At 38.8% G+C, this 24,891-nt stretch overlaps 2 protein-coding genes across 4 annotated transcripts in view; one reads left to right on the forward strand and one right to left on the reverse strand.

The window, feature by feature from the left end:
• LINS1 (lines homolog 1) overlaps positions 1-15,992 on the reverse strand; it is a 29,450-nt gene extending 13,458 nt beyond the window's left edge. For 2 of the 3 annotated variants that reach the window (XM_022598862.2, XM_022598861.2), the window contains exons 1-2: positions 15,876-15,992; positions 101-595 (exon numbers count right to left, since the gene is read on the reverse strand). In XM_022598862.2, the coding sequence (XP_022454570.1) occupies positions 101-499 (399 nt within the window). In that variant the 5' untranslated portion in view covers positions 500-595; positions 15,876-15,992. Of the gene's footprint in view, positions 1-100; positions 596-14,836; positions 15,842-15,875 lie in introns of those variants that run through there. The other variant, XM_089906893.1, reaches the window with a different exon arrangement.
• Positions 15,993-16,154: 162 nt separating this feature from the next.
• Positions 16,155-24,891, forward strand: part of ASB7 (ankyrin repeat and SOCS box containing 7) — a 52,904-nt gene continuing 44,167 nt past the window's right edge. The window contains exons 1-3 of the mRNA XM_022598864.3: positions 16,155-16,782; positions 16,953-17,047; positions 23,688-23,812. The gene's annotated coding sequence lies outside the window, so the exon portion shown is untranslated. The remainder of the gene's footprint in view (positions 16,783-16,952; positions 17,048-23,687; positions 23,813-24,891) is intronic.

The raw sequence follows: 24,891 nt of genomic DNA on the forward strand, positions 1-24,891 counted from the left end.
ACAAGAAAACAAATAAATTTACCTACTGTTACTGAATGTTAAAACTTATATTTTAAAAATCTAGATCTTAAAAAAAAAACCCAAAAGCAAATGGGCTTACTAATTTAGAATCGATGTCAGATGATTTTAAAAGAATTTTAATTATATCTCTATATTTCTCCTTTGCATGCAATTCAGTTTCGACAGATAATATTCTGGTCATCATCACTTTAATCACTGTTAACTGAAGGAGCATTATTTCTCGGGTACTGTTCATCTGAAAATGTCTCTGCAAACACACAGGTGCTACAGAAGGGGTAGCCAAATTGACAGAGGATGGCTGATGCTTGCCCTGAACATCAAGGATGTTTGAGCAGTCTGAGGAGGTGGTTGTAGAGCAATCTTGATCTAAAAATGCTGGGTTGAGATAAAAGATGTAATCATGGCTGTCATTTTCAAGTGTGGCTCCAAGAAGTACTTTCCTGTATAATTGTTCTAAAACTTCAAAGAAAGCTTTCATTTTGATTGCCAAATATATCTTACAAGAAGGTCGACAAATCCAAATTGTAAATATTAATCTTAGAAATGGGATGAATCTCTGTTTCTTCAATAAAACCTAAAATAGGAAAAATAATTTAAAAATATAAGTGTTATATACATTACATTACAAGGGAAAGGCATCTATTTCCACTTAAACATTTAGTCTCTCAAGTTAAAGGTAATACTGATGGCTTAATTTCTAAAAATGGAAAATTGGTAATAAGATTATTTTAAAACAATAAAAATAAAATTTATGTTTTTCATATAGATTTAAGATCATAAAATTATTTTTAATTTTATTACAGTAAAACTTCAGCTTTCCTCTAACATTTTTCAATGGGTTGTCAGAGTTTCTCAACCTTGGCACTATTAACAGTAGGAACTGGGTAATTTTGCTTTGGGGGAGCTGTCTTGTGCATTGTAGGAAGTTTTAGCAGCATTCCTGGCCTCTACCCACTAGATGCCAGTAGCATGCCCTTGGGAGGCAAAATCATCCAGGTTGAGAACCATTTGGCTAATAACTCAAATTCATTAACTTTTACCTTCAACTTATAGATGAAAACCTAAAGTTAGATTGCTATGTGGTCAAACTATTATGGTTATTGCTGATTAACTCCCAACTTATGATAATATAAAGAAACCCTGGTTATCATTTATAACATTAAATTAAAAAATTTTAAATGCCATCCCAAGAAAAAGACAAGACGTTAAGCAAAAGCAATCCAAACGTGAGCAAACTGTATTTTGTATTTGTAGCTGGATATAAATTTAGACATCCTGGTTGCCCCAGGCTCCTTTGACCTGATGGAGACCAGAAAGAGTGGGGAGAAAGGAAAGGATCAGACGTGGCTTTTAAAGCAGAGAAATGGGCAATCAACTGATAACTGAATATTAGAGAAAGCATGTAGTTACTATACAGCAAGAGTGGCTAGGAAAAATGAAAGACTTTGGTGCAAGCAAAAGAGATTACTGAATATCCTTTCAATGGAATACTGGAGCCTCTGGGAATTATCGGATCCTACTAGGGCTTGGTCTTTTCACTGCCTTTGAGCTATTTTACACCTTGGTAAATTGTAGGTGACTGATAGCAATGCAAATAATTCTTGTCTGAGGACATGCTCATAATTGTCTGGTGAAGGGGCAACCCTTCCTGCAGTGGGAAAAGCCAGTTTTGCTTCCATCTGTAAACTCATTTCAACATTCCTTTACTCTATATAAAGTCAACTTTTCTTTTAAAATGGTTGTGACATTTGTCTAGTTCTTTCATTGATTAACTAGTTAAATAAAATCGTTGTTCCGCGTTCATTTTATATGGGTCATGATTTTGTCCTTTTAAAATTTATATTTAACAAAATCCACGAAATTCCCTCCTTTACCCGGACCCACTTATAAATGCCCATCTTTAACCTCCTTCCTTCCTCACTGGAAGAGACCTCATAGGGAGGGCTGTCACTTTTATCGGGTCTCACTTTTACTATAGGGCCTACTGGCCTGCCCTTGGTCTTCAAACCTCCCTCTCCACTGGTTTCTTCCCCTTGCTTAGCTTGTGAGGAATTTCAATTCCTGGTCACCCCTACAAGACAAAGCCGCCCTGTTCTAGTCCTCCAGTGCAGAAATAAATATTAAGAAACCTATAGATTTTAAGGTTACAAATGAAGCTTCTGTAAAGTTTTCACTGAATTCTATTTTCAAACAGTGGTGTGTATCTCACACAATTTATAAACATAACTTAATACGGTAATATCAGTAACCTTGTTCCATCTGACAATGTTAAAATTTACCTGAGCCCTGTGCTCCCAGAAAGCAGCCATGGTTAAGAAGCACTGAACCTTCTGTGTTCCAAGAAAGGGCTGACCGTATTTCCAGATAGGACCCACCTTCACCCTTCCTTACTGACTCCCTAGTTTTATAAAACTCCCCATTTTTTCCTTCTTTGAGAGGTTTTCCATTAATATTCATTCTCCCTGTTGCAATAGCTTGAATAAAATCATCTCCTTAATTGTCTGGTATATTTTGTCTGTCGCATACTAGAAATTAGTTTTCATATTCTACTTCGAAGATGAATTCCATCATACTTATTTTACTTTATATTTAGTTATAACATTTCTTCCCAATAAAACTACTGACATTTTTATATATATTCTATTACATAAAATATTCTGTGACAATATTTTTTATTTTAAAACTAATTTAATCAGTAAATCTATCTAATTAGGTTTTAATATTATATGCTCAACTCCATTAATATAATTTTCAACCACAAATGGAATTATTTTTATTTCAATGTTATAGCAATAAAAATACTTCTAATAATATTCCTATACATCTTAAGTCCTTAAATTTTACCACAAATGAGAATAAAACTTCTATTTCAACTATTTTTCAACCTATAAAAAGACCCATTTCAAATGGTTCAATCATTTGAGCACACAAAACTAAAGTGAATGCCAATAAATAGGTAAACAAAAAAGCATTTTGGGGGTTTGGCGGGGGGGGGGTTGGAGGGGAGGATGGGCTGTTTTCTATCACGGTGGGGCCCAGGACCTTGATAAGAGTGGTTATGAGAAATCAGATTAAAAAGTTATAAACTTGAAGATACAAAGAGTCAAAATGATGCTTTATAGACAGAAAGAAAAACAAAAGCATCAGCTAGGGGTCACAAATGCCAGGCAGATAACAAATGAACGAAGACAATAGGTGCTAGGCTGCTTCTACTGTGACTATTATAAACCCTTCCTAATTACAGTGTCTTTTAAGATATTAATGCTGGCCAAAGAAACCTGCATTGAAACAAATGTCTATGGTAACCCACTGAGAATTGAGAACTGCAGTTGTTGTTTTAAAGCAATCATAGCACTAAAGGAAAGGACAAGTCCTGAAAAAACGAACTAGGGGATTAACCAACCACACTTTTTTCCTCGTAGTGGCTGCTAAGAGATTGGGACATCTCAAGCTGCATTACCATGCTGGTCTGGAGGAAGGCATACCCCTCCGACACCAAGCTCTTAGGAGACATCGCCAAAGCGAAGTGTCTGGGGAAGGATGCTCAGAATGCTGAGAGGCTGTGGAGCCAGCTATCCTGGATAAATGAGAGAGATCTGTCTAGCCTGTAAAGGACACAAACGTTAGGAGAGACCTAATTAGGAAAAGTGAATGAGCAGTGCTTCTCAAGAGTTCTTTCAGAAAACGCCTCCAGGAAAAGGAAAGTGAATTCCCACGTCAGGGGGCCTAAGGGGGTGCCCATTACAAGCACAAAATTTGTTTAAAGTCTCTCTTTTATAGTTTAAGGACTGTAAACTATCTGAATTTTGCAGTCAAATCCTAATAGAATCATGCTTAATATAAAAAATATATTCCCCACCCATCTTCACATAAAATCAACGATTTAGGGATAATAATTGCTGAAGTTTATCGAGCACCCACTATGTATCAGAAACTGTTTTAAGTGAGTAATAGCTTCATAACAACTGTAATAGGTGGGTACTTAATTACCACACCCATTTTATGATAAGGAAACTAAGGCACAAAGAGATCAAGTTACAGAGCCAGTTAAGTGGCAGAATCAGGATTTGAACCCAGAAAGTCTAATTTCACAGCCAGTGCCCCTTCTCAAATTTCCTCTGATGTTCCAAAGCCTCAGGGCAATGGGTGAATAGAAGTTCTCTAATAAACTTCTTAAGTGTAAGGAGTAACTCGCACAGCCTAATCTTTAACAGTTTCTATAGGTACTCCCACAATACCTTAAAGCAGAATACTGAGCCTCAGAATCATTTCCACATGCTGCACAAATTCTAAAATCAAGGCCAATTACTATACAACTTCCCAACTATGCAACTTCCCAGTGCAAACTACAATTAATTTTTTCAAATGATACTCAGCAACCAAAGGTTGAAACATTAATCAGGACACCCATTTGATTGATTTTTACATTAAATTACTTTTAGTAGCTACATCAAACCCAGGGTGAAAAGCCTAACTATCATACTTTGATATCAGTTCATCAACAGTTTAAAGGCAGTATAAATAGAAGTGACTAAGACCTTGATTTAACTTCATTTAAAATAATTTCAACCTTTTACAACAATTAACTCAAGATGGATCACAGGCTTAATACTTAAAATTAACCTTTTAGAAAAAAAAGGAGAAAATCTTTGGGATCCAAGGCTAGGCAAACAGCTCTTAGACTTGGGCTTCAAAGCCCAATCCATAAAAGTAAAAATTGATAAACTGGACCTCAACAAAATTAAAAACTTTTGCTCTGTGAAAGACCCTATTAAGAGGATAAAAAGATAAGTACAGACTGAGAGAAAATATTTGCTAACCACATTTCCAACAATGGACTAGTATCTAGAATATATAAAGCACTCTCAAAACTCAACATTAAAAAAGATAATAATAATTAGGAAATGGGCAAGAGACATGGACATGTTCACTAGAGAGGATACAGAGCAAGTAAGTACACAAAAAGATGTCCAACTACATTAGCCATTAGGGAAATGTAAATTAAAACCACAGTAAATACCACTATCAATATGATTGAAATAAAAATTAGTGACACCAAATTCTGGCCAGAACATGGAGAAAGTGGACCACTCTACATTGCTGGTGGGAACACAGAATGGTACAGTCACTGGAAGACAGTTTGGCCGTTTCTTAGAAAACTAAACATACTCTTACCACGTCGTTCCAGCAACTGCACTCCTCGGTGTTTACCCAGAGGAGTTGAAAACTTATGCCCAGAAAAAAACCTGCATGTGCATAATTGCCAAAACTTGGCAGCAACGAAGATATCCTTAAGTAGGTGAATGAATATATATAAACTGTGGTACATCCACTCAATGGAATATTATTCATGCTAAAAAGAAAGTGCTATCAAGCCATGAAAAAGACATGGAGGAAACTTAAAAGCATATTACTAAGTGAAAGAAGTCAATCTGAAAAGGCTACATAGTGTATGATTCCAATTATATGACACTCTGGAAAAGGCAAGACTATGGAGACGGTAAAAAGATCAGTGGTTGCCAGAAGTTGGGGGATGAGGGGAGGGATGAATACATGGAGCACAGGACTTTTAGGGCAGTGAAATTACTCTGAATGATACTACAATGATGGATACATGTGATTATACATTTGTCTATTATAGTGTAAACCCATAGGATGTAAAACACCAAAAGTAAACCCTAATGTGAACTATGGATTTGGGTGATTATGACGTGTCAACGTAGGCTTATCAACTGTAACACATGTACCACTGTGGTATCCCATCTGCAGATGCTGATAATGGAGGAGACTATGCATGTGGGGGGGGCAGAAGGTATACAGGAAATCTCTGTACCATCCTCTCAATTTTGCTGTGAACCTAAAACTGTTCTAAAAAATATAGTCTTTAAAACAAAACAAAAAAGCTAAACATGCTACCATATGACCCAGTAATTACACTCTTGGGCGCTTATTCCAGCAAAATAAAGACTTATTTTCACACAAATACCTGTATGTGAAAGTTCGTAGTAGGTTTATTCACAGCAGCCCAAAACTAGAGACAATCCAGTTGTCCCTCAACAGATGAATAAACTGTGGTACATCCATACTACTCAATAATAAGAAGGAAAGAACTATTGATACATGCAATAATTTGGATGACCCTTAAGGGAATCATGCTAAGAGAAAAAAGCCAATGTCAAAAGGCTGCATACTGTATGGTTCAATTCTTGAAATGATAAAATTAGAGAGCTGGAGAGCACATCAGTGGTGCCAGAGGTTAGTGAGGGCCCCTCCCACTTGGTGGGTAGGGTCATAACGGCCTTGTGATAATAGAACTAATGGGGAACACGCTAACCTATATATGCGATAAAATTGCATTGAACTAAATACACACACGTAAATTAACAGAAGTAAAAGGGGAATCTGAGTTGGAGCAGCAGATTGATTGTATCAATGTCAATATCCTGGTTGTGATACTGTACTACAGTTTTGCAAGATGCTACCATTGGAGGAAACTAGTTGAAGGGTACACGAGATCTCTCTGTATTATTTCTTACAACTTCACATGAATTTACAATTAGCTCAAAATAAAAAGTTAAATTTAAAAAAAACAATTTCAGCTATAGACATCAGCCTTCTGATCCTTAGCAACAATATGCATAAGACTTCATTAATATCAACTAAAATACAAATGTAAACTCATTAGAACTTTGATTTTAAAAATTTCTAGACTGAAAACTGAGAATGGTATTTAAAAATATTTTCTTAAAAAGTATTCCTAAGAAATAGAGCTTTTAAGTGCATAGTCTATTCACTAGAAGACATTCTCCCACAACTTAATTTTAAAATTATCAGAAAACAAGCTGCTAGTAATTTACTCCTTTGTCTAAAAAAAAAAAAAAAAAGATGACATTACTTTTAGGGAGTTTTTTTTTTTTCACATAAACTCTACATTAAATTCAGAATACAGAAAAATAATTACTTTCATGGTCAGTATGTAAAGTAAAAAACTGCTTTTCTTTCTATGAGAAGCTAATGGTTTGCTAAGTGACTAGAATCTCTCAATACTGGGCTTTGGCCTAATGGAACAATAGGTTCAAATCTGACCACAGCCAGAAAGGTTACTTAATCTCTCTCTCCAATAACAAGGGTGCTGTGATTCTTGAGGCAGAAGTTGAGGCACTCTAAACAAAGGCTGCTTCTAAGATTCCAGTTCCTTCCCCCAACTGAGATGGCATTTACTTTGTCCAAAAAATTAAAGTGGGTCTGGTTAGACTCCACAGAAAGTTGGGAGGGGGCGGGGAACCTGGGTGGCAGTGCCAAGATTAGGAAAGTCTGAGAGGGCAGTGAAGGCACTGAGAAGGCCCAGAAGATGAAAGGACAGAGGTTCCCATCATCCATGTCCACCATCAGGGCCATCATAGCTGGCCAACTCTGATTTCAAGAGTACCTCTCTACCCTAGTGACAAGAGGGGGAAGGGTATGTTCCAACAGCACATCCTGTGTTAGGCACCTTCCCTTCCCTCTGCTAGTTCTACTCTTCCCCTTTCTCTGCGTCCCAACATGCTCCTGTAGTAGATGGGGGGGGGAGGGGGGAGAGGGAGAGCAGGAGACTGTTCTTTCCAGTTTCAGGAACGGCTTCTTCTACTTACCTCCAGGCCTAGAGCAGGTACTGGCAGTTACCAGCCCCCAGGGTACACCATCCCTTGCTCATTTCCTTAAAATAAGTTTTAGCTGCCTCAGAATCACTTGCCAAGGCACGTAAAAGCAGACTGCAGGCCTTACCCCAGGAGTTTCAGATATAGCAGTTCTGGGATGGGGCCCTCAAATTTTTATTTCTAACAAGTTTCCAGGTTATTGCTAAAACACTAAGAACACTTAGACCCTGCCTCATGTTTGTAGATCGTCCTCCTATTAAACTCTTGTTGGCAGGACTCTGATCCAGGTCAGGCATTTTTTTTAGCATAAAGAAAAAGCCTGATAATTAAGTTATAGATAAAAGATAAAATGTATGATTAAGACAATACTTAAAAGTGTTTTTCTGTCAACGTGGTATACTGGTAAGGAGCTGGGATCTAGAGTCATATGTCCCTACCACATCAGGGTCACCATGGGGCAAGCTACCACCTCAGCTTCAGTCTCCTTCCATGTTCAAGGGCATAATGACGCTGGGAGGGTTAAATGATTGTCTCCGTAATAATCCCCAGTGCACATCTGTCAGTGTTTCCTACGCCCCAGGTGGCCCTGTTAAACAAGATAACACATGACAGGAATGACTCCAGGCCCTGCCCACCCCACTCCTTCCTTTTAATTCCTTTGCACTTCTATTTATGGTGTGAAATTATTAAAAAAAAGAATGAACATGATTTATTTTGAGAAAAAACAATGCTCCTCCCCCATTTTTTTAAAGAAGTGGCAAGTTAAGAAAGGCGCAAATAGAAGACACCGTTTACCAGATTCTTTTTTAATTGAAGTATAATTGATATATAACATTATATTAGTTTCAGGTATACAACATAATGACTCTCTCTCTATATATTGCAAAATGATTACTACAGTAAATCCAGTTAACATCCATCAACATAGTTTCAAAAATTTTTTTGTGTGATGAGAACCGTTAAGATCTGCTCTCTTAGCAACTTTCAAATATGCAATACAGTATTATTAACCATAGTCACCATGCTGTACATGACATCCCCATGACTTATTTATTTTATAACTGGATGTTTGTAACTTTTGATCCCCTTCTCTCATTTGCCCTCCACCTCCCCCCACCCCACCAATCTCTAACAAACACCGATCTGTTTTCTGTATCTATGAGCTTGGTGTTTTTGTTATTTTCTTTATCATCCATTGACACATACTTAGGTTGTTTCCATTAATTGCAAGCAAAGGAATCAGGCAGCAAATGCAAAGGCAACCTACAAAATGGGAGAAAATATGTGCAAACCATATATCTGATAAGGGGTTAATATCCAAAATATATAAAGAACTCATATAACTTGATAGCAAAAACAAAAAAAAACGGATTAAAAAATGGGCAGAGGATCTGAATAGACATTTTTCCAAAGACATACAGATGGCCAACAGGTAACACTAAAAGATGCTCAACATCATTGATCATCAGGGAAATGCAAGTCAAAACCACAATGAGATACCACCTCATACCTATTAGATTGGCTGTTTATCAAAAAGACAAGAAATAACAAGTGTTGGTGAGGATGTGGAGAAAAGGGAACCCTTGTGGGAATGTAAATTAGTGCAGCCACTATGGAAAACAGTATGAATGTCCCTTAAAAAAAATTAAAACTAGGACTATTATATGATCCAGCAATTCCACTTCTGGGTATATATCCAAAGGAAGTGAAAACGCTAACTTGAAAAGATATATACATCCCTATGTTCACTGCAGCATTATCCACAATAGCCAATACATGGAAGCAACCTAAGTGTCCATCAATGGATGAATGGATAAAGAAAATGTGATATCTATATATTTATATATCTATAGATATAGATATTATTGTTCAGCCATAAAAAAAGAACAAAATCTTGCCATTTGTGACAATGTGGATGGACCCTGAGGGCATTATACTAAGTGAAATAAGTCAGATTAAAAAAGACAAATACCATATGATCTCTTTGATATGTGGAATCTAAAAAAAACCCCAAATTCATGGATACAGAGAACAGACTGGTGCTTACTAGAGGCAGGGGGTGGGGTGTGGGAAAAATGGTTGAAGGTGGTCAAAAATAAGTAAGTCATGGAATGGAATGTACAGCATGGTGACTATAGTTAATATTGTATATTTGAAAGCTGCTAAGGGAGTAGATCTTAAAAGTTCTCATCACACAAAAAATCTGTAACTATGTGAGGAGATGGATGTTAACTAGACTTATTGTGGTGATCATCTTGCAGTATATACAAATATTGAATCATTATGTTGCTCACCTGAAACTAATAATAATGACTTTCTCCGTCAAGGTTGGGTCCTCCTGAGATACTCAGTCTCCCAGCACCACTGCTGTCTTAAAGAATGTGTCACAATTGTACTTTAAGTTATCTGTGCAATAATTTGTTAACATTCCTGCCTTAAGAGAAGTCTGGTTCATCACTTCTTCCCCAGCTCCTAGCACAATGCCAGGTACACAGTAGTATTAACAAATATTTATTGAATATGTTCATGGCTGAATATTCTGCTTCAGTCAAGTTCTCAGGGATTTATTAACTTCATTCATTTAGTGTCCATGAGTAGTGTGTATGTCCAAAATAATCCTAAAATCAGTTCCAAAGTTCATTTTAGTACTGTTTTGATCTCAAAAAAATTTTTAACTGCTGTGTAATTTTTAACTTATGAATTTTAAAATACAATAAAAATTTCATGTCAAAAAATTATAAATGCAGTACTATCTATAGCAGGGCGTGAGTTCTGAGCTCATTCAGTCTTTACTGTGTTACACACCTAACAATGTGCTCGAGCTGCACATGTTGAAGTCACAATAAAGTGCAAATTAAAACTACCCTTGAGGGAAAAAAATCCCTTAAATTAGCAGAATCAGGGCTACAAGAAGCTCAAGAGCCAGTAGTTAGCTTCCTTTCTTTCAGCATTTTTTTTTGCTGGGACTGTGAGGTCAAAGTGGAATTTCTCTATCCATCCCCATCCTCCTTTCCTGCCAGGTACTGCTGAACAAAGTTAGGCTAAAAGGCAGATGATGGGACTGCGTGTCTGGTGGCCCTATTTACAACACACAGGTCCCGATCTCCCTGCAGTCCCAAGAATGGTGTCTGCTGTCATCAGGGCATAACCTGCTTACCCTCTCCATCAATACTGCGTGCTTTAAGACACAGCCTCCTGGGCAGTGATTCTGGACTTCAGTCACACACTGAACTCTCTGGGGCACTAGGAAAATGCCTGAGCCCTAGGCACCAACTGAATCAGAGTTGCTGCAGTGGGGCTTGAGCATTTTTCCAACGATCAAGTCCGCTTCCATGCAGGGTATAAACTCAATTCAGGTTGAGTCAGGGTTTTATGAACTAAAACATCATAAGCGTTGATCCTGAATTATTTCATTTATATGTTGTAAAATTAGTGTTTCTATTTGTGTGAATTTGATATCACCTAACTGAATGGAAAATGAAGTATGTCTGGTGAAATCTAATCAATTTTAACTTGTTAAAAAATATTATGCAATCTAAACTTTTAAATCAATGAAAAGTTATAATTTAAGAATTACCAAATTTGAGAGCACCAATACAAGAAAGCAACTTAGAATTATCTAGTAGCACATTCTGTGAAAGTGTGGTAATACCATGTTCCCTGGTTGTGATATAATTGTATCTGTCAGTAATCTTAAAAATTGTTGCAACCTGAACAAAGGATTTCAAGTGAAAAATAAATGACCAGAGAAGTGGAAAAGCTAGGAAAAATTAGGACTCAACTCAGATACCAGTTTCTGTTAAGCAGCTCATAGACCTTCATGTCTTGGTTGAAGCAGCATTTTGCAAACACACTATCCAAACTGCGTGGGTGCTGAGGATGCTGTAAGACTGAATGTGTTCTCCATAACTATTCACATATTTATTCATTCCTTTCATTCTTTTTGGAATTCAAAACTGCCTGATTCTATAATCAGTAAACGTTATAAAACTGAACTTATAATTTACATTCATACTAGTAAAATACCACTTTTAATAGACTTTTTTACATTGGAGTCCCACTGCTACAAAAATTTGAAAATCACTGGACCAGGAGATTCCTAAAGCCTCTACGCAATTCCAGAAACCAAGAGTACTAGGGATGTCAGGTAGCAATCCAGGTTCCCAAGAAGGAAGCAGTAATTATTTACGCAGAATGCACAGATAAAGTCTAGAAATTCATGGCATGAGTTTTTTTTTTTTTTGGCCACGCCATGTGGCTTGTGAGATTTTAGTTTCTCAACCAGGGATCGAACCTGGGCCCTCCGCAGTGACAGTGTGGGAGTCCCAACCACTGGACTGCCAGGGAATTCCCCATAGCACAAATACTGTTGGAACCGTGTGAAATGTCTGAAGACAAAAAGAGTATGCAAAAATACAGTTGGGGTCTTCCCTGGTGGCGCAGTGGTTGAGACTCCGCCTGCCTATGCAGGGGACACGGGTCCGTGCCCCGGTCCGGGAAGATCCCACATGCCGCGGAGCGGCTGGGCCCGTGAGCCATGGCCGCTGAGCCTGCGCGTCCAGAGCCTGTGCTCAGCAACGGGAGAGGCCACAACAGTGAGAGGTCCGCGTACCACCCCCCCAAAAAAAATACAGTTGTTGGTGGTACTGAAGTTGAGGTATTGTAAGTTGTTTTCCAAACTTTTTCTGATGTTATTTTGTTTTTATAATAAACCAGTAAGAAATCATGGCAGAATTGAAAGATCAGAAGTTGCTAATATGTAATATCATTTAATATGTCTGAATATAACTGGTTTCTAATTATAATTCAGCTACATACTTCAAGGAGGAAGGGAAATTTAGAAATTCAAAGTTATGAAATATTGCTGAGAAGTATAAAGATATAAAAAATAGCTTATTTTTAATTTATTTATTTATTTTATTTTATTTTTTTTTTGCTGTATGTGGGCCTCTCACCGCTGCGGCCTCTCCCGTTGCGGAGCACAGGCTCAGGACGCGCAGGCTCTGCGGCCATGGCTCACGGGCCCAGCTGCTCCGCAGCATGTGGGATCTTCCCGGACCGGGGCATGAACCCGCGTCCCCTGCATCGGCAGGCGGACTCCCAACCACTGCGCCACCAGGGAAGCCCTAATTTTTTAAAAATTGGAAATTATACACCCCAAAATATGTAGTAGCCTTCAAAGTAGTTTTTTTATGAAGTTACCTCCAAATAGAGTACCTCTGTTCCAGGCTCTTGTTGAAACCCCTTTGGAAACTGCTCGCAGAGTTTTGCACTGTATATTCTTTTGAATATACAGTTAGATATGATACTTTCTGGGTGGATTTGGTTTAAAGAAACAGCCAGAAGTAATTAAAAACTTTTCTTATATAATTTGCAGCCTGGCTTTTAATAATACACAACTTTAATTTTTTCTAATCTAAGCAAATGTTTAGCAAGAATGTTCTTTTAAGAATTTGTATTTTCTGAAAAGCCTTACACAGGACAAGGGAAAGAAGTCTTTAGGGCTCACCAGATGTGAATATTAATTTAATCATCAATCCATAGAATTTCAGTGCCTTCTCTATCATGCATGAGGGTTCTCACTTTATAATACATCTTTTCATTCCCCTCCCCCTGCAAGTCTCCAAGTTTTCTTCTTAAAAGGGGCTTCTGCTTACAATTTCATCAGTAGACTTGCTGGCCAAACGGGTATATTCTTTAAAGGAAAAATGGGCACATGTTCACACAGATAATAATTGTGTAGTCCTTCCATTAAAAATATTTTTGCCTTTTTCTAAACACACACTAATCCTTGACAAGTCAATTTCTCTTGGACTTCCTTCTTCCTCTCTGGAGATTCCTTCTCAGACACGCTTGCTGGACCCCTTTCCTTCTACAGTCATTTCTGGGTATGAGACTGGTTCTGGACCCCTCAGGGATACCAAAATCAGTGGATGCTCAAGTCCCTTACATAAAATGGCATTGTATTTGCATATAACCTATACACATCCTCCCTTATACTTTAAATCATCTCTTACTTACAATACCTAACACAACATAAATGGTATGTAAATAGTTGCTAAGCTGGTGGCAAGTTCAAGTTTTGGTTTTTGGAACTTTCTGGAATGTTTTTCTTTTTACAAATATTTTTGATCTGAGGTTGGCTGAATGTGGAACCCTTGAATACAGAGGGTTGACTGTAGTCCCTTAAATGTTTCATGGACTTTCAATGTCTTCAATTAATATCTACATGCTAACAACTCAGAATCCACAGTTAGGTCTAGCTCTCTTCTGGGCTCCACACTCATGTATCTAAATGCCAGTGGAAAGCTGTACTTGGGAGTTTCCACAGCACCTTCAATACAAACTCAACTCAGTCTATGGCCTCTCAAACTTGCCATCTCAGTGTACGGCACCTGTATCTCACAGTCACCCAAGTGAGAAACCTGGCTATGTTCCTGGACCCTTCCTAACCTCACTTCTCTCTATCCTCACTGCCACTGTTACAGTACACCACTCCTACCCTGGACAACCACAACAGAGTCCGTGCTAAGCGGCTGTTTCTTCGCCCACCCTACACCCACTTCCTTCTGAAAAACATCTCAACTTTCATTCGGATAAAGTCCAAATCCTTGAACATGGCTTAGCATGTCCTTTGAGATCTGGCTCTTAGGGTCTTCTCACCTCTGTGCCCCACAAACTTAGCTCCAGGCTTTCTCTGAGGGCCTCAGAAACTCTGTGCACTTTAAGGATTCCCAAGCTTTGCTTGGCCCATTCTTTCTAAATCACACTCAACCATTTCCCTCCCACTCTCAACCTTCAACTAGGAAACCTCCAGTCTTGGGGAGCCCTCCACATATCCAAGTCAGGATTAGAGGGCCCTGCCAAGTGCTCCCTCAGCCTATACACAGTATTTCTCTCACTGAATTGTCCATAACTGTTTTCTAGTTTGGTTCCCCTACGCTTGACTATGAGCTTCCCTGGGCAGGCCTGAACCCAGTTTGCCCACCTAAGCCAATAAGTAGCTCATGTAGAAGGCACCAAAACTAGTATTTTTGATAAATGAATGATAATGTACAATAAAATACGAGGATATCAATTTAAAGTGTTTGCAGTGACCCCCATCTGCCACAAAACATCTTAATATATTTTATTAAACAAAAACAGCTGATACGTTGAAATGCATGCTTCCTTTATACCTTTCTTTGAGGACATCGGTGATAGTCAAACGCCTGGTGTACTGGGTGGCTTAGTTTAAGATAATGTCAACTACTGCCTGGACTACTACAACAGTCTTTCACATTTGCCTTAACCTCACTCCCAGCTACAGTCTTTTCCACTGAGCAGCCAGTGATCTTTTCAAAACATAAACAGATACGATAACTTTCCGACCACCCGCTACAAGGTCTTGCAAGATCCGCAGCCTGTCGCACCCCCTCCCCCACCCTCAACTTCATTACTAACCATGCTCCCTCTTACGCTGCTTGACTACCTGGCCTTCTTTCTTGCAGTTCCTGTCAACAGCAAAGATTATTCCAGCGTCAGAAGCTTTGCCCTTTTGATGTCTCTGCCTGAAAAATTCTTCCCTCAGTTCTTGGCATGGCTAGCTCTTCCTCACTCAGACCGATACTCAAATGTCACTTCCTCAGAGGCCTTTCCTATCTAAAATAGCCATCGCGCCCTAGCCAATCTCGATCCATTATTCTGCTTTTCTTTACATAACCTATCCCTATCTGATAAATAATTTTGTTTGTCGGTCTCTCTGTTAAAGTGACGAGGGCAAATGATTGCATCTATCCTATCTTGTTCACCGTTGTCTCCCTAACGGCTAGAACAGTGACCGGAGGGTAAATACCGGCTAAACGAAAAAATGCACTTAATAAACACGTCCATCTCCTATACTTTCCACTCTTTTCCCTTTCATTCACAGGAATTCGTGAGGGTCGCTGTTCTGGCAGAAAAGCCCTTGAAGCGTTACCGTTACCCCACAGAGTCCTCTTTGCCACGCCAGGCGAGGCACGCCCAGCCTGGGAGCTAGCGGAGCCTCAGGGACCGAGAGAGGAACCCAGGACCCGGCAGTCGCGTCTAAAAAGCTCTGAGGAGAGCGGCGGGACAAGGCGCCCCTCTCCTGGCTTCCTGGGGACTGACGCCTCTGCAATCCTAAGCCCTGGAACAGCCTCTCAGTCGGCCGCACACACGCCTCCCCCGCCGCCGAGGTTAGCGGCTGCGCCCACTTACCTGCCAGGGATCTGACTCAAGCCACTCTGCTTTTGCACCGCCATTCGAGCGAACCCCGGCCCCTTCCGAGACACCGTAGTTCACGGAAAGTACAAGGCGTTCCTCTTCCGCATGCGCAGAGGGCCTGTTCGGCCTACAGTGTTTCTTAGCAACCGCTTCGAGTCCATCCGCCAGGGGCGGAGCAGCGGAAGCCACGGGGAGGGGGAAGTGACTGAGACCAATCGGAGACGAGTCCTAACCTCGATCGGCACGCCTCCTCTTACTGTCGCGAATGCACAGGCGGCTTTACGGCAGGCAAAGGGTGGGTGCTGCCCGGGTAAGGAGGAGGGAAGGAAGCAACCAACCAACCAAGTCGCCTGCACCCCCCACCCCCACCCACCCCGGACCTAGTTTACGGCTCCGGGCTCAGGCTCCAGTGCGGCCACTGATTGGCTGTTGAAGGCTTGGTCCCATCCCAATGACCCCAAAGTGCTGGAGGGAGGGGGCGGGGGTGGATCAGTGCAAAGTGCATCCCGAAAGCCCCCTGCCTGGATCCCCCGCGGCTGGCACTTCGGACCCTGAATGACCTGGGACCTTGCTGCCCCGAGACCTCCCGTGTCCCCTCGTAGCTGGGAGCCTCCGGCCCGGAGCGCGGCAGCCCCCTGCTCCGAGCCCTCAGACGGGGACTGCCCCCCCACCCGAGCCGGGACTTCCTCCCTGCACCCCTGCCCCGAGGCTGCCCGGCGGCCAGGACCGCCGCCTCCAGTCTGCTCGGCAGTCTGGATGCTAGCCGGGCTGGGGCCGTGAGGCATCGAGGAGGATCAAGAACACCCGTGTCCGGCCCTGCCTGGGCTGTTTCTTCAATGGAGAAGTTGGTGAGTGTGGAGGAGGCTGAAAGAAAGAAGAGAAGCAGCAGCTGAGGAGACAGGTAAAGTCAGTTACCTCCCCTGAGGGGAAGGGGGCTGGCCTGGGAGGGAGGAGAATCACTGCTTCTTCCTGCTTGCCTTTTACCAGTCTCTTCCTCTGCTCCCCCTTTCTCAGAGCCCCCTCCTCCTCGCCCCCGGGGTACTGCACCACTCACAGGTTTCTGATTTCCAGGTTTGAGCTGGCTAGGGGAGGCGAAAGAGCAGGAACGGGGCTGCCCACCCACCAGAGAAGCAGCAGAGAGCCTCTGACCAGCATCCTCCATAAAGGTAATAAGCCAGCCCTCCCCTCCCCCACTGTTTATTCCTGGCCCCTACTCATTAAGCAGTGCTTTATTTTCAGGATGGTTACCTGGGAATGCAACGCTTTCCTGGCTCCCAGTTTCCCAGCAAAAACAAAAACACTGTCCGTGCCCCAATCCTTAACATTTTAATAACTTTTCTTTCCCAGGAACATGTTTTTCCCCTTTCTCTCTGTACAGTGTGTTTCTGTGTTTTGCTTTATCTTTTGGTGCACTGTACCATTTACCCAGCTCAGAGACTTTGAGACCTTTTTGTAGCTCCCCCTGCTCCTCTTACTCTCATAGGATTCCTCAGTTCCTTGTTAATGGCTTGTTAGTTCTGAATGACTCTGCTTTTCCGTTAAACCACAATTTTCTGTTTTCCCCTGTTCTTTCCTATCATCTTTCCTCTACCTCCATCAGAAAATCTTTTGAGTTACCTAACTGACAGGGGTTTGGTAGAGGATGGTACAGTAATAGCTTGAAATTTGTGAGTTTCAGAAAATAATGCGACTTTTTTTTCTCTAGTAAAAAGTGAATCTGTGTACCTTAGTAGTATGAATGGTGTGAAAGCAATACTCCCTCCCGAAGCACTTATGTATAATTAACTCTTTGGGCTTTTGTGTGTTTCTGTGTGACAGATGTGGATGGGCTCTGAAACTCTTATAAAAAGATAAATCGTATTTGTTATACCTCATTTTCTAATACTTATACAACTTTACAGAATATCTTGTTAATCATTTGACAGTCAGGAATTTTAAAACAAAAGAATGTTTTGGTGTGTTTAGAATCTAGGGTTTTATTTTGGCACTCTTCATAAGATTTCTCATTTCAAAACCTTTACAGAGAATTTGTTAAATTGAAATTTAAGCATCTAATTCATGTGATCACATTTCTGCTGCTGTATTTCGTTGCTGCCTCTGAAAATGCACTAAAGGTAGGTTTAGGACATTCATGTAAGTCCTAAAGAGGGGATGTGAACAGGGAAATTATGTAAGAGTTAATTCAGAAGTTAGCCAAATGAATAGCTTCTCCAACATCCAATAGCAGGAGTATAAAGTGACTTGTTAATCTCAGAGTTATTTTAATATCTCAGATTGTTTAGGGAATTTTAGGTACAAAGAAGTACTTAAAATAGCAGAAGTTGTTAGGAAATCTTTGACTTACTCTGTTCTACTGGACTTTCTGCCTTCCAGAAAAGGAAATTAATGTCTTTCCTGATTCTTCTAATTGTCAAGGTACAGCTAAAGAGACTTTTAAGGGGCTCTGAGGGTTTGCATATTCTTGAAACCTGGAACTGGACACCAAAATGAGAGTGTATGCTACTGAATGGGATTTAAAATCAGTATCTACCAATGACTATTACACAGTGAGCATTTAGGGCACCCTTTGTATGTATATGTAGGGTCCACTTCATTTCAGTAAAAGCTAGGTAGAATGCGTCTTTCATTATTTAAATATGTGAATCACTAGAGAAATGCCTAATGATTCCTTTAGAACTTTAAAAAAATGCTAAAATACTTGAAATATGTTTTTAAGGTAAAAATGAATTATGTATTTTTTATTCAGGCCTTCTCAGTTAAATATATTTCTGCTTTAGATTGAACTCTAGCATGTTTTCATTTCTGAGGGATATTATCACCTGTGCTGAGTCAAGTATGTAAGGTAAAGAGAGGAACACTGCTTTCCTCTGGTTTCCAGTGAGTTCATTCTCATTGCTTAAATAATGTTTCGTTGATCCTCTCAGCTTTTAATGATTTTTCTAAGTTTACAGAATATATATAAATTGTCAGCATCTGTTCTTAATATTAGCATGATTGAGAGTATTTGGTCTAGATTATGCCAGTCATGTAAAATATTTAATTTAGTACTTCGTTACCAACATCGCCAGTTAGGTAGTTTATCTTTTTCAATCTGGTAGTTAACTTTGTGTTAATTCTGTTGTCAGTCACATGGTTTTGAAAGGAAAAAAAAATTTTAAACACCCAATTTTTTTGGTAACCAAGTAAGATTTATGATCACATAGGAAGAATCACTGATTTTAATTGAAGTGTTGTATTTTGAGTATGCTGTGGCCAGTACTTATTTTCTTCATACCTAAAGTGGTGCCATTCACAATTATGACACGTACAATATCTCTTTATTTGATAACACAGAAGTACATACTGTCCCTAAAAAGTCTAAAGTCAGGTAGTTTCTATAAGCATATCTGATACGTGACTCTTAGCGTTTCATTTCATTCTCAACAGAAGGCATGCCTTATGTGGAATGCTTGTCGCATTTCTTACAAACTTAGGTACCGACATGAGGTTGCTAAGGTGGTAATGCCAGACATGGGTTAATGAGATAAAATTGACAAGACTTCATCATTTATAATACTTGTGATTTATGCTTTGAATTGGGTCTGGGTAAGTGAATTACAAAATTTCCTCTATTGCCTTGTCCACGTTTCATGAAATTTGTTGGTCTTTCTGTTAGAACTTAGGAGACTTATAGATTAAGTCTTGCATGATAATAACTCCTTATGTTATTTGGAGGCCCAGTAATTTGAAGGGATACCCTCACTTGTTTTGGAACCTAAACACTAGGGTACTTTGTTGAGTGATACTAAAATAACACTTCTACTTCATTTTGGGTTCCAGGCTCTTAGTTATATGAGTAGACCTCATTAACATCCATCTCACCCATGTTGCACACTTCGGGCATTGTAGTGTTTCTGCATCCATCTTCCTTCTTAGGACTTGTGAACTATTGGTTTTTTTGTTTTTTGTTTTTTTTTCTCTGCTCAGGGCCAGTATCCTTGGAGTTGCTGATTTTCTTTCCTTTCCAGCCTGTATCTCTGTTTACTCTGCAAAGAAATGCTTATTTCTTCTTTTGAGTAGCAAGCTGTTATCTTGTTTCTAGTTTGTGTGAAATCTGAAAGCACAGTTCTAATGTGTCACTTAATCAAAAAAATGTGTGGCCTTTTAGTGAAAATAATATGTAAAAAGCCATTAATGACTAATCATTTATGTCAAAGGAAACTGGGGACATGTGGGCAAATTTGGTGGAAGTTATATAATTTTAGACAGATCTTAAATATATTTTGTTTTATAGCTATTTTATTCTTTATTCTGTGAATATAGATTTCTTTTAATTATATGAAGCAAAAGGCTTTGGTTGTAACTTAATGAGGTTCACTTGGCATCTATATAGAAATTAGATGGCAACATTTTAATTCCTAAATTTATAGTTTCTAATACGGTCAACAGTATAAAAGCTCGGATGCCTAGATTGTTTTCTTTTGTAAGAAAAGTGTAGAGTAGAAAAGATGAATTCGTAAAATTTAAACACACCATTAACATTGGGCAGTAAAATCTTATCTAAAAGTGATATACATTGGGAAGCAGCTCATTTTGATACATAATTCTGAAGTCTTCCTTGTTAGTATGTTGTTTTTTCTTTTTCTGACTGTGAAACCTAGAATGGGATTTCTAAAGATTGCACCCTCAGAGTTTTAGTCATTCTGAGTCAACTTACATTGTACATATGTTTATTTAGAACATTGCCTCCTTTGCCATATTTTTTTATTTTATAGGTCACTACCATGAGCTATCAGACTTTCAAACTTGCACTTTTTGAGGGGGAATAGAATTTTTCCATTCTCATCTCTGGGCTTCCTTTGTAGTTTTTAATAGGTAACTTTACCACTGGATATTATATTTACTAAGTTCAATAGTCTTTTTTCCCTGTACTTATACATACATGGATGGTTCTACTCTAGTAAGTACAAACTCTCATAAAATTACACCAGAATGAAATTAACTTGTCTGATGCTTTGAACTATTAGGATATTTTGGTAATAAGTCATTGGCCTTCATAATTTAAGGTATGCAGTTGACAGGGGTCATGTGTGCATGTTATGTGTGTCTATGTGTTTTTTCCCATAAAGACTGAAGCGCTTTTTTGGTTTAAACCTATGGTTATTATTTATAGAGCTTGGTATTGTCAGAAAAGAGAAAAAGGATCTTAACCATTCTAGGAGTATTTGATTCATTTGAAGTATGCAGAACTCTCTATTAAAGTTCTACCCAGGGATAATACCAGTGGCCAAAGCCTAGTAGTATGCCAGGCATGTGTCAGGCACTCAGTAGACTTTCATTTGTCTAATTGAAGCAGACCATGTGGGATTATCACAAGTTACTATATTGTTTGTGCATCTTCCTTATAAGAGAGAAATAGTTGAGTCACTTTGACTTTCAACAAAACCTTTCTTGATATTATTAATAAATTAATACCATTTCATATTCTCCTCAACCCCCACCTCACATGTCCTCCCCACCACTCCACTGCATTCATGGAAGTGATGATGGCTATATGGAAAGCAACAATAAGAACAAGGACTCTTAAAGACTCAAGACCGTAGAGGGTCATCTCCACTTTTCTTGGGAGGCAGGGAGTACTGAGGATGCACTTAGAAGTAAGGCATTCAGTGGTGTTCATTCTTGCACTGTAGGTGTAGCTCACATGTGAAGTAATCACATGTTCCTTTGTGGAAATGCTGCAGGCTCATCATTGGAGACATTGGTTTGCATTTTTTATTTTAGTACAGTTCTAGATTTATGGAAAAATTGCGAAGGTAATACAGAATTCCCATATACTGCACACTCACCTTCCCCTAATTAACATCTTATATTAATAGATACGTTTGCCACAATTAATGAACCAGTAATGAACATTCTTATTAACTAAAACCCATACTGTATTCAGATTACTTTAGTTTTTAACCTAATATCTTTTTTCTGTTCTAGGATCCCATCTAGGATATCACATTCCATTTAGTCGTCTCTTTAGGCTCCTCTTGGCTATGACTGTTTCTCAGACTTCTTTGTTTCCTTGCTTTTGATGACCTTGACATTTTGAAGAGTACTGGTCAGGTATTTTGTGGAATGCCCCTCAATTGGAATTAGTCTGATATTTTCCTCATGATTAGGCTAGGTCTATGGGTTTGGGGGAGAAAGAGCACAGAGGTAAATTGCCATTCTCATCATATCATACTGACAACATGACTTGGCACTCTTGATTTTGACCATGATCACCTGGCTGAGGCAGTGTTTTTCAGGTTTCCCACTGTAAAGTTTCTTCCCCCCTCCCCCATACTATCCTCTTTGAAAGGAAGTCACACTTAAGGAGAGAGGAGTTGTGCTCCACCTCCTTGAGGGGAGAGAATTTACACAAATTATTTGGAATTTTGCACAGGAGATTTGTTTCTTCTCCCCCTTTTAAAATTTAATTATTTATATCAATACAGACTTATTGATATTTATTCTGTACTTTGGGTTAGACTCTAATAGTACTTTGACTATCTTCTTGTTCGAATTGTTCCATCTTGGCTATTGAGAGCTCTTTTGGTTGGCTCCTGTGTCCCTTTGACATACCCCCATCATTGCATTTTTCTTGGAGCACTTCCTTGCTTTTTGGCACTGTGAGATGCTCTAGGCTCATCTATATTTCTTGCGCAGTCTTAGAATCAGCCATTTCTGTAAGGATAACTGTGCATTTTTTACAGCTTGCCATGTAGGAGTTGTTCTGATCATGCCTAATTCAGTTAGAAGTGTTAAGCAGAGTTTTAAACCAAATATTATTTATTTCCAAGTGCATGTTTGCAAAGTCTTTGGCCTTCCTTGAAGAAATTTGACAAGGAAAAATAAGGTGTGAAAAGAGGAAAGGTTCAAAGTAGACCATACTAATTTGGATTGGTTGAAAATTCTGGTCTGTAGCCACCACCACCTATGACTGTCACTTTTCTCCATAGCTCATCAGGTTGCCAGGCAGCTTGACCATTCCTTGTTTAAGTGATGGAGGGCTTATTAGCACATCCACCCCACTGGGATGGGGTGGCAGTTCTCCCAGTGAGTAATTCCTAGAGGGATTCTGGTGTAATGCATGAAAGTCACTTTGCCTGTGTTCTTAACCTTAACGGAATTCACAGATCTAGGATTTATTTGACATGGAGAAAGATCCCTATTCTTTTAGTTGTAGAGAATTTTTTCAGAATCCATATGGAGAAGCTGGCAAGACTGTTAATCTTTTACCTAGTTTGGTGTATGCATAAAGGAATAAAAAAGTTTCAAAATTATTAACGTGATGCCTTTTGCATGTATGAAGAACCAGCGTTTAAAGAAAATCTCCTTTTAGTTGTCATAGATTTCATTTTGACCCTGGCCACCTATTGTATTGAATGCAGATATATTCTCATTTTAATTGTTTAGAAAGAGTAAGAAATTTGCGATGTCAATTAAAAAGTAATTCAGTACTGAAAATATATTTTGAATAGAGCAAAAAGAAGAATTTGTGTTTGCATCCAAATTCCAAGTGTGTGATTTATTATTTTCCTTATTCATTAAAAAAAACCCTGCCTTTTTAGAAAAAAAAAATTCCTGAAAATAAGTCATATCCTGTACCACCTTGCGGGTTAATGTAGATTTGAGATCATTTTTTCTAAGCATTGATTTAAGTTCTTTCTTTGCTCTGTAAGTTTGTTGTAAAGTGCTAAAATATAAGCTCATCAAAAGGTAGACTACTCAGGCAGCTATGTTTCTTTATTTTTTTAGAAAATTTCCCATGATTGTTATTTCATTCGTTTTTAGGTTAAGAAAGAGCTCATTGACACTGGAATCTGGACACACTCTGAGCCCCCTACTCACGATGCTGTATGTGCACAATGGTTATTAGGCAATCCACGTATCAGGAAAAGGGGCATTCTTCCCGTAAGGTAAGTGACTGAGGGTCATAGGTCATCTGTGCTGTTCTGGGGGAAAATCCATTTAGCTTTTATTTCTCCTTCAGATCACCTAATTCATACTAAACACAGCACTTGCTAAAAGAAAATCCAGGTTTGTTTTGATATTGTTTGAATCTTTTTCCTTGCATAGTATGCCTTAAGTGCCAAGATGATCATCCCAATTAAAAAAGAAAAATCTGTTAAAGATGATTGTTTTGAGTATATGGTAGTAGTTTCTATTAACTCCTTCTAATGGTCTTCATCTTTCCTTATAATGCTAAAAATAAGCAAAAACCTATTCCAAAAGGATTCTTGGTTTTAAAATTTCTAAGACAAGAGACTTAATTTTAGTGTCAGTTGAAAAAGTAAGTGAAGAGATGGGGGAAATCACGTTTATTAAGAAAACAAATTGTCAGGAACTTTCTAATTTCCCAATTTTCCTTGAGGAGATAGCCTGATATTTTTAAATTACATTACTTAGTAGTGATACTTAGGAGTTTTGTAATAACCATTTTCTATGTATGAAACAAGGTAGGATATGTGATTATACTATTAAGCTGTGATAATATGACCTAAGTTATGACCTAAGTTAGGCTTAAGTTGACCTTTGTACAGTCTATAAGGAGAAGTTTTACGAGGTAAACTATTATTGGTAATGAGATTATCCCAAGATGTCTAACCTACATATGAGACCAGAATGTCTTTAAAGGACTTTCACATAATTTTTTATTTTTAGAAATGGAAGCTACTAATTAGGAGGTGAGTTTAATCTATACCTTAAAGTTAGCCCAGATGGAATGGCTTCCTAGAATTATGTAGTTTAAGTTTCTGTATGTATTTAGAAGCTTAAAAATGCACTAAAAAAGTTTTTGTATACACACATATAAGATGTAGCTTTTCACCAGTTCAGTTTGGACTTCCCTGTTTGCATGAAGGAGATCTCATTTTACGTTGAGTTTGAGTACACACCTCTTTTGTGACCTATTAGAGAGTGTTGGAATTCTATATACTGCTTTTACCTTTTTCATGTGGTTAATCAACAGATTGTTTAGATTCCTTTAGTTTTTAAA

Source organism: Delphinapterus leucas, chromosome 2 (genome assembly GCF_059928025.1).
Source record: "Delphinapterus leucas isolate spDelLeu-1000000601 "Yukka" chromosome 2, BTC_Dleu_Yukka2, whole genome shotgun sequence".
Lineage (NCBI taxonomy): Eukaryota > Metazoa > Chordata > Mammalia > Artiodactyla > Monodontidae > Delphinapterus > Delphinapterus leucas.